At 47.2% G+C, this 16,569-nt stretch overlaps 2 protein-coding genes and 2 pseudogenes across 2 annotated transcripts; 1 reads left to right on the top strand and 3 right to left on the bottom strand.

Moving 5' to 3' along the window:
• Positions 1-1,764: 1,764 nt before the first annotated feature.
• Positions 1,765-2,514, bottom strand: LOC129499060 (5'(3')-deoxyribonucleotidase, cytosolic type-like; annotated as a pseudogene).
• Positions 2,515-3,929: 1,415 nt separating this feature from the next.
• On the top strand, positions 3,930-6,947 carry GJD4 (gap junction protein delta 4; the record flags this gene model as incomplete). The annotated part of the gene is made up of 2 exons (XM_055308657.1): positions 3,930-4,405; positions 6,331-6,947. Coding segments are annotated over exons 1-2 (681 nt in total), but the record flags the coding sequence as incomplete, so codon positions are not given.
• A 141-nt stretch (positions 6,948-7,088) lies between these two features.
• On the bottom strand, positions 7,089-8,857 carry LOC129499058 (translation initiation factor IF-2-like). The gene is made up of 3 exons (XM_055308655.1): positions 7,654-8,857; positions 7,208-7,457; positions 7,089-7,167 (listed from the first exon to the last, which is right to left on the bottom strand). The coding sequence occupies exons 1-3, from the start codon at positions 7,685-7,687 to the stop codon at positions 7,089-7,091; spliced, it is 363 nt and encodes a 120-aa protein (XP_055164630.1). The 5' UTR covers positions 7,688-8,857.
• A 1,859-nt stretch (positions 8,858-10,716) lies between these two features.
• Positions 10,717-11,782, bottom strand: LOC129499072 (heterogeneous nuclear ribonucleoprotein A1-like; annotated as a pseudogene).
• Between the last annotated feature and the right edge of the window lie 4,787 nt (positions 11,783-16,569).

Raw genomic sequence — 16,569 nt, 5'->3', positions numbered from 1 at the left:
TCTATTTCCCTAGGAGCCATTTGCCATTTTGAACCTGGGGGGAAAAATACCCTTCTCCAGCCAGGATTCTGGACTAGCTCTAAGGGCCCTGGGGCACCCATTGTTGCAAGACCCCTACCTTCAGTGGCACCTGGTTCTTGGGGTGATAAGAATAAGAATGAATGGTTTGAGCATATCATTGGCACTAGATGCTGTTCTCTGTGCTTTAGGTATTCTCTCATTTGTTCTTCACAGTCATTCCAGGGTAGGGGTTACATAATGTGCTTTTACAGTGAGGAGACTAAGGAAAGTAACTTCCCAAGGTCACATGGTCAAGAAACTAGAATTTTAACTCAGGCCATCAGACTCCAGAACTTGATGACTGTTTAGAACCTTGATGACTGTCACCCTTATTTTCACATAGACTATATTCCAAATGTTTCTTTTTAGAGGCATACTCCTTTATTCAAGGGGGTGTTTCCTGGCCAAAAACATAAAAAATAATGAAGACAGGAGGGGAGGTGTTCTGCCTGAAGTCGGAATGGGAGTGGGTGGGGACTTGATCCTTCCCTCCACTATCATAACTCTACTCTCCCTGGGGCTCCTAGAGCTGCATTGGTCTTCTGAATCTACCCTTCATCAGCCTCAGCTCCTCTTCCCTCTAATAGGTCCCTATCATATCCATTATTCTTGGATTCTGTGTATGCAAATTTGCCTAATTGCTACAAGTTTTTTGTAAAACCAGTATCAGTACCTGTGGGCTGTCATAGTATTCGTGGACACGCTCAGAGCACTGAAGAGTTTGTTACCCAGCACCCATGTTCCCAGCCAGGGTGGAACATGGTGACAGGCTGCCTTCTTGTTTCAGTAACTGTAAACAAGCTTTTTTAAACAGCTGATTGTGCTGTTTAAAATGCCCCCAAAACATAGTGCTGACATGCTAATGTTTCCTAGTGCAAGAAGCCTGTAATGTGCCTCATAGAGAAAGCACATGTTAGTTGAGCTTCGTTCAGGCATGAGTTACAGTGCTACAGTCTGTGAGCTCAATGTTAATGAGCCAACTATATTAAATATATATTTAAAAACATACATGTTAAATAAGGTATCTTTTAACAGATGCATACATAACACAAGGTTATGTACTGATTAATTGACTAGAATGTTGTGATCAGACCAACTCCATATTTCTGCTGAGTCCCTAGCAATCTCTAGGGACTGAATCTCTAATTCAGTGTTTGTGGCAACAACTACCATGAATAATGAGAAATGACTGTAGTTATTTATTAAGAGCCTCTTATAGGCCAGATAATGTGCTAGAACCTCATTTAAATTCATGCTAATTCTCCACAAGTCTGACAACAAGGTATCATCTCTGATTTATAGACAGTAAAACTCAGGCCTAAATAATTTGGCAATGTCATTAAGCTAGAGGGAGGTAAGTGAAGGCTGGATAGCATATGGCTCTGTTGTTCTCTTTCCTTTTTGCTCAGTTCATTTGTGAACAAATCCCAGGTTGGCATCTTGTGGAATTCAACCATATCCATGTCCCTGACTCCCTGGATTTCTTTTCCATCGAGTTGAACGCAGTACTCCCCCAAAGCTGCTCTCTGCTCTACAGTTACACAAACAGAAACCTCCCTATTGATTCTGGGATAATTTCTTTTGAGCCAAAGTGTTTTATTAAAAGGGTTCCTGAGTGAGTTTCCCACCATGTTTCCTTGCCAGCCATCTTGTGAGGTTCTGGTGGCTGGCTTGTGAGAACGGGGGTTACTGTGTCTCCCTGCTCCACAGTACTGGAGGCCACCTCCATGACACTGCCCTGTCGTTCAGCTCTGCTGGGGTTCCCTGCTGGCTTGCCTTCCTTTCCTTGCCCCTTCCTTGCTGTCTGTGGTCTTCATCCAAATGTCACTCCAGGAGAGCAGCTGTCTTCTTGAGCAAGGCAGGGCCAGGTGCTAGGTGTGGCAGCAGGTAAATAAGATGTGCTCCCACCTTGGGGTCTCCTCTTGGCTTCCAGTGGTGTCCTTGTCATTAATGAGCAGGTAATTTGTCCCTCATCAGGATATCGTCCTCTACAACCTGAGGCCTGATTCTCCATCTGGTAGTACTTCTCATCCATACAGTATTCATCAGAGGGCTGGTACAGATGAAGACCTCAGTGTCCTGCATGTTGTTTATCTCCCACTTGGCTTCCAAGGCTCCAGAGATAGGCTCCAGGTCTAGGAAAAAGTCTTGAGCTTCATACACACTGGCCACTTTGTCTGCTGGGTCTAGCCATAGGGCTCAGTACTGCTCTTAGGGGAGGAATCCAAGGCACATTTCCACTGCCACCTGAGGCTCTCCTGGGAAGCTGCAGCAGACACCTTGCAGGAGGCTGGCCCCACCAGAGGCCAGCATGCTGTCCATGTCCATCAGCAGCCACACAAGCCATGGGTGCCAGGCCTGGGAGGCTGGGGAGGCTGGGATTGGTGGCTGGGGTAATTTTATAGAGAGCCACATGTTTGATGCTCCAGGCACATCCTCCTCTTTTGTCCACATCTTGCTTCTGGCAGCCACTGGGATTTAAATTTCCAGGCTGAGCAAAAATATCTTTTAGCAGGAAAAACAGCAAAAAATGGAGTGGTGTGGGCTTTGAGAAGCAAGAGCAACACAGATAAGGGTGGAGAGAGAACAGGCAGCATTACCTGTTCAGCAGATTCTGTGGGAACAAAGGGATAGACCAAGGGTGGGAACCTAGAGGAGTAGACCCTGAGATGCGCATGTAATTCTTTCTATTTTTAAATCATTTTCATGTCTATGATCTCATTTTGCAATCACAGCCACTCTGAGTACAAAAGAACATGTTTTTTTTCTACTTTACTGATGAGAAAACTGAGGCAATGAAAAGCTGTAGCAATTTACTCAAGGTCACAAAATTCTATTTTATTCCACATTCAGAATAGGTTATTTGTATCACACAGCAAAATTCAGAAATTGCTTTCCTGGCATTTCAGATTTTAAACCAGTATCATAAACAGTCTATTAGGAAGGAAAGATGATATTTTTCTTTATTTTATACTTGAACCATATAGCTATTTCAATATTTTTTTACTTAACCACAATTTCTCTAAATTTCATTGTTCATGTTGAAGGATTTGACTAAAATATAGCAAAACTACTGTGCCTTTCAAGGGGGTCAAAATGTTTTCCGTGGATGGAAACGTGTCTTGTGAATAAAGATGAAAGCAGCTTTGTTGTACTCCTCTTCTGGGAATCTTTTTAGGGATATTATAGTCAAGAATAGATCAGAAATGAAGAAAAAATGGGAATAAAAGAATAGCTTTCATGGAAAATTGAAATCATTCCTTTTAAAGTTCACAATTTCCACCCTGATGATAGATCCCCAGCCTTGCAGGATGGGTTATTCCTAGATATAAAGGTGACAGCCACGAGAGGATTTTGATGCAACTGTGATTGATGTCAGCAGGTCCAGACTGTGATACTTTATTACAAATTTAATGGACATTTATTAAGCTGATTCAATGGGAGCAGCCCTGGGCTAGATGGGGCTGGGAGAAATGAAAGGAAGATGCAGTCTGTGAAGGTTATGGGGGCCTTAGGGATTGAAATTCCACTGATTTGAGTTGTTGCACACTCACTCCATGCTAGGTGCTCTCAGCATCACCATTTGTGTCTGCCTCCCGCAACCCCTCAGTGGAACTAAAAAGCTCTCGTCACTCAAACGGACAGGAAGTAGCTAGAGAATAATGGGGTCACAGCCTAAAGTTGGGACACGTGTCTAAGATGCAGATTTATGCTTTTATCCAGGGTACAGGAATTCCAAATGAGAGCCAGACCCTTGCAGTTCAGTGTTATGATTGCTTATGCTTCATAGAGAAGACAAAACATGAACTTTCAGTGCTTCTTTAATAAGTGAGGTGGTTGTAGAAATATTTGCAAGGAGGAAACACCTTTTTAGTAGAGCAGTTTCCTTGGCTAACAGGACTTTTCCTTCCTTGGGTTAAACGTAGTTGCTTCTATTATATCCTGAAGCATCTGCTCTCCCGGTACAGACATGTGAGCACTGCCAGAGGGCCTGGAATGTCCCAAGTGGGTAAGAATAGCCCACAATGAGAGATGACTCCCGCTGTCTCTGGTCACTGCAGTTGTCGAGAATGCTTTGCCTCAGAGTCAACGGCTCAAGGCTGTCTCAACTCGGAGTCAGAGACAGAAAAACTGACCTCCCATTCCTGGGCTGGAAGCTTTCCCTTTACATCTGCAGCTCTCACCTTTAAGTCTTTTGTAGCAAAGATACATTTATTCCCGAAAAGGTTTTTCCACCTTCCGAAGTCTCCAGAAGCCTTGAGTCTGTGATACTCCGGCAGCATGGAACGCTTGGACCTGCTGGGGTTCCTTCTCATCACCTTCAACTGCAACGTGACCATTGTGGGTGAGTATAGGAAACAGCTGCAAAGCTCTTGTGTTTTTGTTTTCGTCACTTTGCCTGGCCTGTTTGCTGCTGGAAGAAAGAGAAGCTATGTGCTCAAGCTTTCTTGTAATCACTCCCCAGTTCCACCATCATTTAAGGAAGTCTTGGATGTGAGTGTTCTCCTCTGGGGCCTGTTCTCCCTGACATTCAGATGCTAAGCCTAAAGGCTGAAGCAAGGGCAAAGAGTAACTGAGTAACTTCTTTTCTGGCTGCCTGATCAGGAGAAGGAATAATACAGTAAAACTTAAAGAGAAATTAATGCATCTATTACACTTCCTTCTTTTCCATCATTTCCTTGAAGCTTAATTTGTTTTTTTTTTAATTTTTTATGATAGCCACACACACACAGAGAGAGAGAGAGAGAGAGAGAGAGAGAGAGAGGCAGAGACAAAGGCAGAGGGAGAAGCAGGCTCCATGCACCGGGAACCTGACGTGGGATTCGATCCCGGGTCTCCAGGATCGCGCCCTGGGCCAAAGGCAGGCGCTAAACTGCTGCGCCACCCAGGGATCCCTTTGAAGCTTAATTTGTAAAGATTAGTCCTTTCTCTTGTGCACTTTAAGGCAAAGCCAAATTTTAGTTTATTTTTTTTTAAAGAGAGTAATATATATTTCTGAGTTTGATGCAGACATGTCAAATTTTTGGAGAGGTATATGTGTCCTAGAAAAAAAGACTTGAGAAAAATGTTAAAATACACCCATGAAGTAGCTATTTTTCTTACCCGTCATTTTGTAGAATTTAAACAAAATCAACCTGGCCTTACAAGTTTGAGTCAATGACTTGATCACATAATGCTATTTTTTGAGTTTAACTACTTTCCTTTATAATAGAGTTTTGTTGTTCTACTGTCAGGTGATGTTTTCTGTACCTTGTCACAAAACAAAATATTTGCAGATTAATTTAGCCGAGTCTTAGATGTGTTCCAAGAGTTAACTTTTGACATTAAAATAGGACTTTGACGTTATTTTGATTTCCTAGGTTGGTGTCATTCATTCATGATAAATTGAAGAAAAGAGGAGCCTCATTATTTCATAATAACTGTAATACAGGAAAAGGAATTCCGAATCATTGAAAAATCGGAAAAGTTGAATGTCGTTAAGGAAATTCGATTTCAAGGACCATAAAGCAACAATTCAGTAAAGATCTTGCCGACAAAAATAAGGACTGAACTATAATTAGCAGCTCGTATTTAAAGCTAGACGCAGTCACACAAATGTGAGAACATTCCTTAGAAAGCGTATTATCTGCAAAGAGCGAGATCTTATTTCCATCATTAGTTTGCTCAGCTCAACCTTCTTTCTAGAACTTTCAGTCCAGAACTGAACTGGTGGAGTCAGATCCGACATCTTCAGCCTCTAACGGTTCTATTTATTTATTTATTTTTAAATTTTTATTTATTTATGATAGTCACACAGAGAGAAAGAGAGAGAGGCAGAGACACAGACAGAGGGAGAAGCAGGCTCCATGCACCGGGAGCCCGCCGTGGGACTCGATCCCGGGACTCCAGGATCGCGCCCCGGGCCAAAGGCAGGCGCCAAACCGCTGCGCCACCCAGGGATCCCAGCCATTTATTTATTTATTTATTTATTTATTTATTTATTTATTTATTTATTTTTAATTTTTATTTATCCTCTAACGGTTCTAGACATCTGTCAGGCTCAAAGCATTTTACCAGCAAGCAGTGCAGCACAGAGTCCGGCACCTCGGAAGGGCTTGGTAGTTCTGGGCCCACGAGCTCCCGGCTGGGCTGTGGCAGGGACTGCGATGCCTGCAGACTGACGTCTCAGGGACCTATCCCGCGTCACCCCCGTGGGTACTTAAAAACTGTTGTCGGGAGGGGGTCTGTGTGCACGCCGGTGATGGTGGCCTCCTGCCTCCTCCTTTCCAGGGAAGGTCTGGCTCGTCTTCACGGTCCTGCTGAGGATGGTGGTGCTCGTCTCGGCGGGCGCGCCCGTGTACCAGGACGAGCAGGAGCGCTTCGTGTGCAACACGCTGCAGCCGGGATGCGCCAACGTCTGCTACGACGCCTTCTCCCCGGTGTCGCAGCTGCGGTTCTGGCTGCTGCACAGCCTGGCCGCCCTCCTCCCCTCCGCGCTCTTCGGCGTCTACGTGCTGCACCGGGGCGCCGCGCTGGCCGCCCGCGCGCTCGGCGGGGCTGACGGCGGCGGCCGGGACCCCAGCGGCCCGCGCGCCCTGCGGGTGCCGGACCTCTCCTGCGGCTACGTCGCCCACCTGCTCCTTCGGGTGCTGACCGAGGCGGCCTTCGGCGCCTCGCACTACCTGCTCTTCGGGTTCGCGGTCCCGGGGAGGTTCGCGTGCGCGCAGCCGCCCTGCAGCGGCCTGGTGGACTGCTACGTGTCGCGGCCCACCGAGAAGTCCCTGCTGGCGCTGCTCATGGGCGCGGCCGGCGCGCTCTCGCTGCTGCTCAGCGCCGCCGACCTCCTGTGCAGCGTGCGGGGCAGGGCGCGCGGGCGCCGGGCGTCTCCCCCGCGGCCCCCCGGCCGCCCGCCCTCCGGGACCCCGGGGACCCCGCAGGCTCGAGCCCGGGCGGCGGGCGGCGGGGGCGGCGGGGGCGGCGGGCGCGGCGGGCTGGGGCGCGCGGGGCTGCCCGACGACCACGACCGCGACCCGCCGGCCCCCGACCCGCTACCCGGCGCCCGGCCCAGAAAGTCGGAGTGGGTCTGAGGACCCGGGGACGCGGTGGGGACCTGGAGACGCCGCCGGGCTCGGGCCCCGGGGGGGTGGGGGAGGGGGGGGGAGGGGGCGGGGGAGGGGCGACCCCACGGAGCGGGTCCCGGGGGCGCGGGGCCGGGCGGGCGGACACGGACGCGGCTCGGAGAGGGCCCGCCCCTGACGACTCTGCCGACTCGGCGCCTTTGGCCCGGCGGCCCGGAGCTCGGACACCGTCAGGCGGCAGCGGCCGAGGATGCTGCTCCGGGCCCCGGACGTGAAGTGCGTTGTCGGACGTCACGGAGCTCGCGAACGTTTCCGCGCTCCCCGAGCTACCACGAAGATCTGTGGTTTGGGTAAGAGACCCCCGGCACGCGCGTCACCAGCGGAGAGGCGTTAGTGTGACTTCGCGCGCGCCCTCAATAAGATGGATCGTGACTGAATTGTCACATCACACCGCGCACTTCGCAGTGTCGTAGGAGAGATGACAGACGCGGAGGACACGGCTGCCGGCCTCTCAGGGCCCGGGGGCGCCTCTTACCTTGGTTTTGCTTGTAGGTAGAAGGTGCCGGCATGTGGGATAGGTCCCCGACCTGTCCTTGCTGCGTGCTTGCTGAGCGGCTGTCCTCACTGAGTGGGGGAGCACATTTTTGTTTGTTTTTCACTTTTTATTTGAAGCATGGTGGACACGGAGGAGGCATCTGTGCTGGTGATGAGTGCGGTAGAGCGGTTACAAGTTTTCCAGTCCAGGTTTTGTCTGTGTCCTTTAGAGACGCCGAGGCGAGGATTGCCCGGAGGCGGTTTGCGTTCCGGGGGAGCAGAGGAGAAGCACTGTTGCTGCTGTGCCTCACAGTCGGTGTCCACGCCAGAAACAGCAAACTTCCTCGTGTCCGGCGATGAGCAAGCACTTTTCCTCACTTGAGCAATCAAGCTGCTCTGCTTTTGGTCTAGGAGCTGCGCGAGTTAGAGGTGACTTTGTGAGAGATGGAAGGTTGCCCTCAACTGCCGCATAGACGGATGGATACAGTGTAGCTGAAAGAGCCACTCTGGGACAGGATAAACCTGCTTATCTTATCAAGAAAGGAGGAAGGGCCCCCTGGGTATACTCCCAGAACTGATGAATAGCCTCTGGTCTCCAAACACAAAACGGTTAAGGATGAGGAGTTGGTTGCCCTTCACTCCTGCAAGTAATAAAAGAGTAAATAAACCAATGCACTCATGAAACTGATGGCCACTATTAACTGTTCCAAAGAAGACTTGGACAATTAAATATCTGCCAGGATGGACAGTACCATCCTGCTTTATCTGTCTACAGGATGTCAAAGCAATTGGTTAAAACATAAATAATCCAAAATTGGTTTAAAAACATTTGAATGAATATTCCTATTTTTAACATGCGCAGTAAATCTTTCTTGCTCCCCAATTCATTGAAAACTGTGAGCCATTCTGCAAACCTGAGATCAATGTCTGGCACATAGCAAGTGCTCAATAAATGTGATTTTTGAGCCTGACAGTCCTAAAGTATTCGAGGGCAAATTTGGCTCTTGTCCCTTGCAGCATGCAATTCTGGTGGCCCTCCCAAGGTTGGATATAATCTTAGAGACACAAGAATTGTCTAGCGCTTCATTACTACTTAAAAATAAGTTCCACAGGTCTCTCAAGCCCCCAGTATCAGCCTTGACAATACTGAGTGGTGAAATCAACTCGACATGTGTGGTGTGTGCCCATGCGGGGTGCCCGGACAAAAACTGGGAAGGAAAGGTGACAAGGACTGGGCCAGGGGTTCCCCCTTGGCTGTGTCCCCAGAGAGAACTGGGTAGGGCATGTCTGTGTTCCTTCTCCTGCTGGAGTTTGCAAGCAAGTGTGATTTTACTTGGGTGGTTCTGGGAAGAGCTGCTTTTGCTTCTCTGCTGATGTCCAAAATCCTATTATCAGAGGACCAGAGCCTTGGGGGTTCATGTTTAGAATACTGTTTAGAGCAATGGTGTCAAGAGAGAAGGGGAGAGGTAAGGAGCCAAGGGTAGGACATCTGGTTCTCATCCCATGTCACCATTACCTGGCAGATCACTTCATCCTCTGGGCCTCAGTCTCCTTCTCTGAGTGAAGAGGAAACTAGACTAGATGATTCCTTAGTGCTCTACAATTTAGAAATTTGGCAACGCCATGTACCATGTACAGCTGTCTTTTTAACATTAATAGGGGTGAATTTATTAGACCCTTCCTTTCTGCTAACTGCCTAAACACGGCTTCTGAGAAGATGAAAATGGTAAGAAAAGGACAGGACTAGTCTCAGAGGAGGGGGAGCTAAGCGAGGATGTTAGCCTGGGGCGCCTGGGGGCTCAGTCTGTTAAGCATCTGCCTTCAGCTTATCTCCTGATCTCAGGGTCTTGGGATCAAGCCCCACAGGGGTCTGCCTGCTTAGCAAGGAGCCTGCTTCTCCCCCTCCCCCAGCCCCTCTCCCTGCCCCTCCCCCTGCTTGTACTCTGTCTCTTCTTTCTCTTTCTGAAATATATAGAATCTTTAAAAAAAAAAAAAAAAAAAAAAAAAAAGGACATAAGCTCAGGTTTTTGGATGTACCGGGGCTAGAGAGAAGAATAAGGAGGTTACAAGTCTGAGTAGAACTGGCTGAATTGGGCCTGGAGCAAAATCCCTGCAACTCTGGGACTGTCTTTTTTTTTTTTTTTTTGAGAATATTAAATCGTTTATTGATTACACATGGTAATGGACGATACACAAGCTTTAATCCCATCTATAATTTTATCTGATACCATAATTCAATTTATTTATTTTTTTTTAATTTTTTTTTATTTATTTATGATAGTCACACAGAGAGAGAGAGAGGTAGAGACACAGGCAGAGGGAGAAGCAGGCTCCATGCACCGGGAGCCCAACGTGGGATTCGATCCCGGGTCTCCAGGATCGCGCCCTGGGCCAAAGGCAGGCGCCAAACCGCTGTGCCACCCAGGGATCCCCCCATAATTCAATTTATATATATTGCATAGAATGTGCAAACAATCATAATAACTAAATAAACTCCAGGACTTTGCTTGGGTGACCCTTTTAACGGTGAACTCCAGGTCACAACACATTAACTGTCAGTTCAACCACACCAAGGTTTGTGGAGACAATGGCTTCTGTGCCCAAGCAGGTTGCAAATAAATTTCGAATGGAACCTGGCATCACCCTGAGGGAATTCTAACTTCACACTGTTGGGGTAGTTTACCAAGATGGCTTCAGAGTACACTAACTTTACACAGCACATTTTAAAGGAGACACATTTATTTAGCATCATGATCATACTATTACATTTAGCAATTGACAGCATGGGTGCAAAAAAAAAAAATCTACATTAAAACGTTTGTTGGAATGCTTTACACTTTCCACAGAACAGAAACTGAAATAACCTGTTATACAATTAGTCACAAATACAGTCCTCGAGTTTTTGGCCCATACCCATGAGTATTGTCTAAAACACGTCTTCTTTGTAGCGGCGAGGCCCTGCCACCACTGTGCGTGGCTGAGTTCACAGATCTGTTGTAACCTGTGGCTTCCCTGTCCCTTCTCTGGCTCTCCTCTCCTGCTAAGCTTTGTTTCCTGGCAGTAATTAAAACCTTCTGCCACTGCCATAGCTGCTACTGCTGCTGGAACCGCCTCGGCCACCTTGGTTTCGTGGTTTGGCGAAGTATTGGCCTCCACCACCAGAGGGGCCAGAGCTTCTGCCTCCAAAATTTCCTCCTTTCACGGGTCCAGAATTTGAGGATCGATTGCTGTCATTGCCAAAATCGTCATAGCTTCCGCCACCTCCGAAGTTGCTTCCGTCATTACCAAATCCCTTATGGCCATCCCCGCTGCCACCGTATCCGCCACCACCTCGACTGCCGCCGAAGCCACCTCGACCACTGAAGTCCCCTCGGCGACCAGAGTTGTCCTTCCCACCAACACCGCCTCCACGACCCCCACCAGGGCTTCCAGAACCGCTCCGGCCTCTTTGGCTGGGCCAAGCTCTAGCCATCCCTTGCTTCCATAGGGCTTTCCTCACTTCACAGCTGTGGCCGTTCACAGTGTGGGACGCTTGAACGACAACCTTGTCTACAGAGTCGTGGGCGCCAAAGGCCACAAAAGCAAAACCTCTTTTCGCCCCCGCCTCGGTCAGTCACGGTCTCAATCACCGTGAAAGATGAGAACTCCCGTACTGTTCAAGGTGATCTCCTGGGTGATGTTCTTCGGGGTCTTCCTCACTGCCACCGACAAAACTCTGTGTCACAGTCAAGCGGGCCCCGGGTCTCCGAGAATCCTCTCGGGAGAGCCCGTCCACCCGTGCGGCCGCGCGTTCGAGGCCGGGTCCGCCTCCTCCAGTGGCGTCCGTGGCGAACCCAAGGCCTCTGGGGCGCTCGGTGTCGGGGTGTCTCATCACCACACAGCCCGGAAGCGGCCCCCAGTGCTCAAAATGGCTCCTCAGGCTCTCATCGGCCCTTTCGAAGCGCAAACCTCCGATGAAGAGCTGCCGCGGCTCCCCCGGGCTCGGGCTCGTGGGGAGGCTCTGACTCAGACGAGACGGCGCGGGGAGGGGAGACCCTGCCGCCGCTTGCTCGGGCGTCCAGGGGCAGGAAGGGGTAAGCCAACGACCGTATCTTGGGACTGTCTTCCTAATTGCGATCATTTGAAATAAGAAAGGCTCTTGGGGGATCCCTGGGTGGCGCAGCGCTTTGGCGCCTGCCTTTGGCCCAGGGCGCGATCCTGGAGACCCGGGATCGAATCCCATGTCGGGCTCCCGGTGCATGGAGCCTGCTTCTCCCTCTGCCTGTGTCTCTGCCTCTCTCTCTCTCTCTCTCTCTCTCTGACTAGACCATTTAAAAAAAAAGAAAGAAAAAGAAAGGCCCTTGGTTTAAGCGTCCGGGGCTGTGCCCGCGGTAGCGGAGCTCTTTTGTGTTCCCACAGTAAGAAGGACTCCTTAGATATTGTCTAATTTTCCAGGAACTTGAATTCAGGAATCTTGCCAAGTCAGGGTGCAGGTGATTTTCTGGCAGTGACAGGAGCCCACAGGTAGAATCCCAACTCCGAATCAACACCTGCTGCAGCTGGCTGGCTGCTGGGACAAACACCAAAGAAAGATCATGATGATCAATGAGATTATGCTCGTGCTTAGTCAAGAAAAGTATTATTTACAGAATTAATAAATGTGACTTTTTTTTTTCTAGGATGCTGCAATCTATTGTGAGAACCTAGTATGAATTTTCTGAGTGTACATTTGGTTTTGGGCAAGAAAAGGGGAGGAGGGTGGTGTCTTGCAGATGAGGAGAGGGGACAGCTAGGTTTCTCGGGTCCAGACTTGCCAAGGGTCTCCTCCAACAGGGGTCAGCTGCAGAGCCTATAAATCCTGCCAGCTGCATCTCAGTTGTGCTGTAAGACAAATGTTTCCTAGAAACCAAACAGATGTCGCCCCCTGACCATTTGAAATATATGTATATATGTTTTTTCTTTGTTCTGTCAATCACAGAACAAATGTGTTCCTCTGGGAGCTTTCTCTCTGCGTTGTGACCTGGGAGAGTGAGTGGCAGACAATAGAGCCCAAAGAAGTGACTAAATTGTCAGAGAAGCTGAACTTGGATGAAATGAGTTCATGGAGAATTCAGGAAATTAAAAGTCAAAAGCTAGATTTATTAAGAAGAGTTTCCTCCCTTGCCAGACAGGCAGAGTAGAGACATGACGCATTAGAATACGGAGTGATTATAAATAGGTGCCTGCCTGGCCGTGACTTGATTGGCCCTTCATTTCCTAGGCCAACTTAAAGCTGAGAGACTCCCCAGGCTGTCGCCTGTGTGTCACTGGTCTGGGTCCTCTCCTCCCCATCCCCCTTCCTCTAGGGGCTCTTTTGGCTCCTTAAGAAGCCCCTGGGACTGTTTTATCAATAGACTGAGACACAAGGTTTCCAGTCGACGGAGCTATGTTGATGAACCGGTATTTGTTGAGTATCACCTCCGTACCTAGCACTTCGTCTCTTGCTTCTGTTTCTTTCTATGAAGCTAAAAAACAAAACAAAACAAAAAACCCTTATCATCTTACGGGTCAGCAAGTGGGTGGGAAAGTTTTAGCAAAATGTCTTTATTTCAGTCCCACTGTTCAAACAACACTTCCAATTCCTGTCACCAGTCATTTTCTCAATGCTGACATTGTGGAATTTTTTTGGAAGCTCCAATGAGAGGGAGTGGATGTGGAAGCCCCTGAGAGGGACAGACTGTGTGTCACAGGAAGTTCTTCCCTGGGCTGTGAACCCAGGGATCCACACTCCATGGATCACACTGGATAGGTCTCTCCAGGAATTGGTGATGATATAATATTTGCATGAGGAGAAAGATGTCCACAGACTTCTGAATGTTCCTAACCTTCTTCCCACAGTCTTCCTTACCAGTGGAGGCCTCTCTTGGACCATCTTTAGAATGTAATGTTTATGAACACAAAAATGTGAATTTATTTCTGGTGGCACCCCTTGGCCATTTCCATGCTTTTCTGTGTTTGCTTCTAGCTGCCCAGAAAAAGCAGGACTTAGGAACTCTTAGCAGCAGATCTGGGAATTGTATTAGGTTACTTTGGGCATGAGACATTTGGCATAATGAGGAAATTGTGGACAATCTGGCCTCATGAGAAGGAGATGATTTAAAAAGAGAGTGAGTTGTCCTCTTGGGGTTAAGTTGCAGTCCCTTATTTCTAATTAAATTCCTTTATTTTGCCCACCAGTGTCAGATTGTCCCTTACCCTGGATTTTCACGTGACCAGGCTGCTAACTGCAAATGTTGAGTTTGAGATGTAGATTCATAATAAAAGATTACAGTGGAGAACTGTAGAACTGTAGGTGGTAGAACTGGGTGCATATGGCAAACCCTATGGTGTGACCACTCAGGAAGGTGTGTGGTGGGTGCCAACAGAATGCAAATATTCTTTCTTCACATAAGATTCTTCAGCTGTGTACTAAACAGCTACAAAAAAACTCCTTCTGTTTTTAAGTTGTCAAATAAGGAATCTGCAAAGGTGTGTGAGGTTTCTCCCCTTGGTTTAGGAATTTTATGTTTAAGAATTTCTCTTTCTCCTTTTCTTGTGCTTTAGAAAGTTGAAGTGGTTTTGATCTCAGAAATAGCACTTGAGAGGCAATTTAAATGCCCATAAATTGGTCTTCCTCACCTGGGATATTTGATCCAAATAAAGCCTTCGGCATTATTAAAGTTTATGCTGAGCATACCCAGTGCCATTTCCTCCAGAAATGAAAATTCAGTAATTTTATAGAGGTGGTGTGTGAGATTAGCCATTAGAAGGAAATAAAATCTTAAGCTAGAGCAAGTTCATCAAATTTGGTTGTATGCCCACAATTCTTCAGGAAGAAGTAAAGAGGATGGTTAAGAATTGTACTCCAGGGACGAGGAAAGTTTTCCGTTCTTTCAGTACCTAAGTGCTCTGAAAGCCATTACTCTTCTCTGTGTGTCTTTATTTCCTCATTTATAAAAAGAAGGGCCACCTTTCTATCTAGAGAAGTGATATTTGTCAGAGTGTGAATTAAAAAGTTTTTACCTTTTTTGAAGATAAATGGAAATATTGCAGATTACTCATTATGTTTGGGTGTTTATTGAGCATCTTTTGTATGTCTGGTATTTGTGCAAGGGCATGGGATGAGTCAGAAGAGAAAGATAAGGAAAGATCATCCTTGCATTTGAGAGTCTCTTCCAATGAGACAATTGGGGAATACATGAGGGCAACATATTCTCAATAATTCAATTTCATGGTTCAGGCTTGAATATTTCACCATAAAATATCCATTTTTTTTATAAGTAAATTACCATTTTGCCAAACAGCAAAACCTCTTGCATAAAGTTAAGGAATTGGGCCCCCTCCATTACTCAGCTGGGGGTGGAAAAAAGGCCCATCCTTTGTCATCTTCCTGAGGCCCTCGGCTCCCTCCAGATGCCTCTCCTTTGGGCACCTGTTTCTTCACTAGTGGCCCTATCTGACCACAGCTCCTAATTCCAGATAAGCTGCATTTCACATGCCCCCACCCCAGGAGGCCTCCTGAGCCCCTTCCTCTCAGCACCAACCTCAGCATCATGGAATCTTCCATTTGTCAGGGACCTTAGTGACTCCAGTAAACAACTCATTTTATGCCTGGGGAGGTAAAGGTCCAGGAAGGTGAGGTAATTCATTTAAGACAACCTGGTCAATTAGTGGGCAACCCTTCTCTCTCCTAGCTGGTTTTAGCTCCTTTTATTGCTTCAGGATGTCTTCTTAAAGGTAGGCACGTAGAAGGGGTTATTGTTCACAAACCGTAATGTTCACAACAGTGTAAAATTTCTAGGAGTGTTAACAAATTAACAGAGGGGTCAGGGGCACTTTAACAGTGGTATTTGAGACAATATGAGGGCCCTACAGTAGATCTATAGAATAGAGTGAAATTGGTGTTTGATTACAAGTTAGATCAAACATTTCTTGAAGTTAAAAGAATTATAATGGAAATATAAGGACACAATTTTTGAAATAATGCCCTTATCCTTTTCCCGCAATGCAATGTCATGATCTGCTTGTGTTCTTAGCTTCTTAGGTTTTAAAATGTATATTTTTATACAATCCTAACTATTAGACTAGTTTTAGCCACATTCTTACTAGTATTTGGGATGCTGCCATAATTTCATGGGTTAAATTTAAAATGCTAGCCTTGAAAATGCCATTTCCCTTTGATTCTTTGTCTAGAACTTAGATGACCTCCCTCCAGGTAGATGGGCTGTCTGAGCTCTCCCCACTAAGTCTGTCAGTGAAGTTGCTCAGTGGGCATGTAACTGAATCACAGTAATGCATGTGATCATATTTTAGTAATTAACCAGTCATTAAAATAGTTATATATAAAAGATTTTAAATTCAGTAAGATTTACAAATTGGGCCAACTTTTAAAGGAACTTGGTCAGCTTGTGTTGAAATGCCTTCCAGGTTATAGCTACTTAAATCATGATTTTTGTTTTCCATGCTTGAGAAAATTACCTCTCTGGAATAAATTTCAGTTTAGAATAAACTAAAGAAACTCAGTTCTATCTTTCCCAGCCAATGCCTCCTAGGTGCCCTGATTAAGAGCTGGTCTTGGCATGTTTCCTGGCTTCTCTACCTGGTGTACTTTATTTCAACTCGGGAGCCCCCAGACCTTATCTACACCCTGGGAACTGGGATGCTAGGAAGGATTTGTCTACAGGAGACAGAAGATTAAGAGGCAGCATCTATGTGGCTTTATTACTGGTGGGATTGGGGGAATAAAGAAGAGGAGGAGATCCTGATTTGATTTTACTTGGTTGTACTTCCCAAGAGGAATTCCTGGTGGAGAAGATGAATGCTCACAGTTTCTGGTTTAGAAGTGGCAAGGTTGGGATCCCTGGGTGGCTTGGCGATTTAGCACCTGCCTTCCACTCAGGGCGTGATCCTGGGGTCCCAG

Source organism: Nyctereutes procyonoides, unplaced genomic scaffold (genome assembly GCF_905146905.1).
Source record: "Nyctereutes procyonoides isolate TBG_1078 unplaced genomic scaffold, NYPRO_anot_genome, whole genome shotgun sequence".
NCBI lineage: Eukaryota > Metazoa > Chordata > Mammalia > Carnivora > Canidae > Nyctereutes > Nyctereutes procyonoides.
This window is presented reverse-complemented; position numbering and strand designations above follow the sequence as displayed.

Coding starts and splice junctions, on each gene's coding strand:
- LOC129499058 (XM_055308655.1), bottom strand. CDS start 7,687: ATGCCGGCACCTTCTACCTACAAGCAAAACCAAG. Junction 7,458..7,653: donor TACCTACAAGCAAAACCAAG/GTAAGAGGCGCC, acceptor CCCAAACCACAG/ATCTTCGTGGTAGCTCGGGG. Junction 7,168..7,207: donor CGTGGGGTCGCCCCTCCCCC/GCCCCCTCCCCC, acceptor CCGGGGCCCGAG/CCCGGCGGCGTCTCCAGGTC.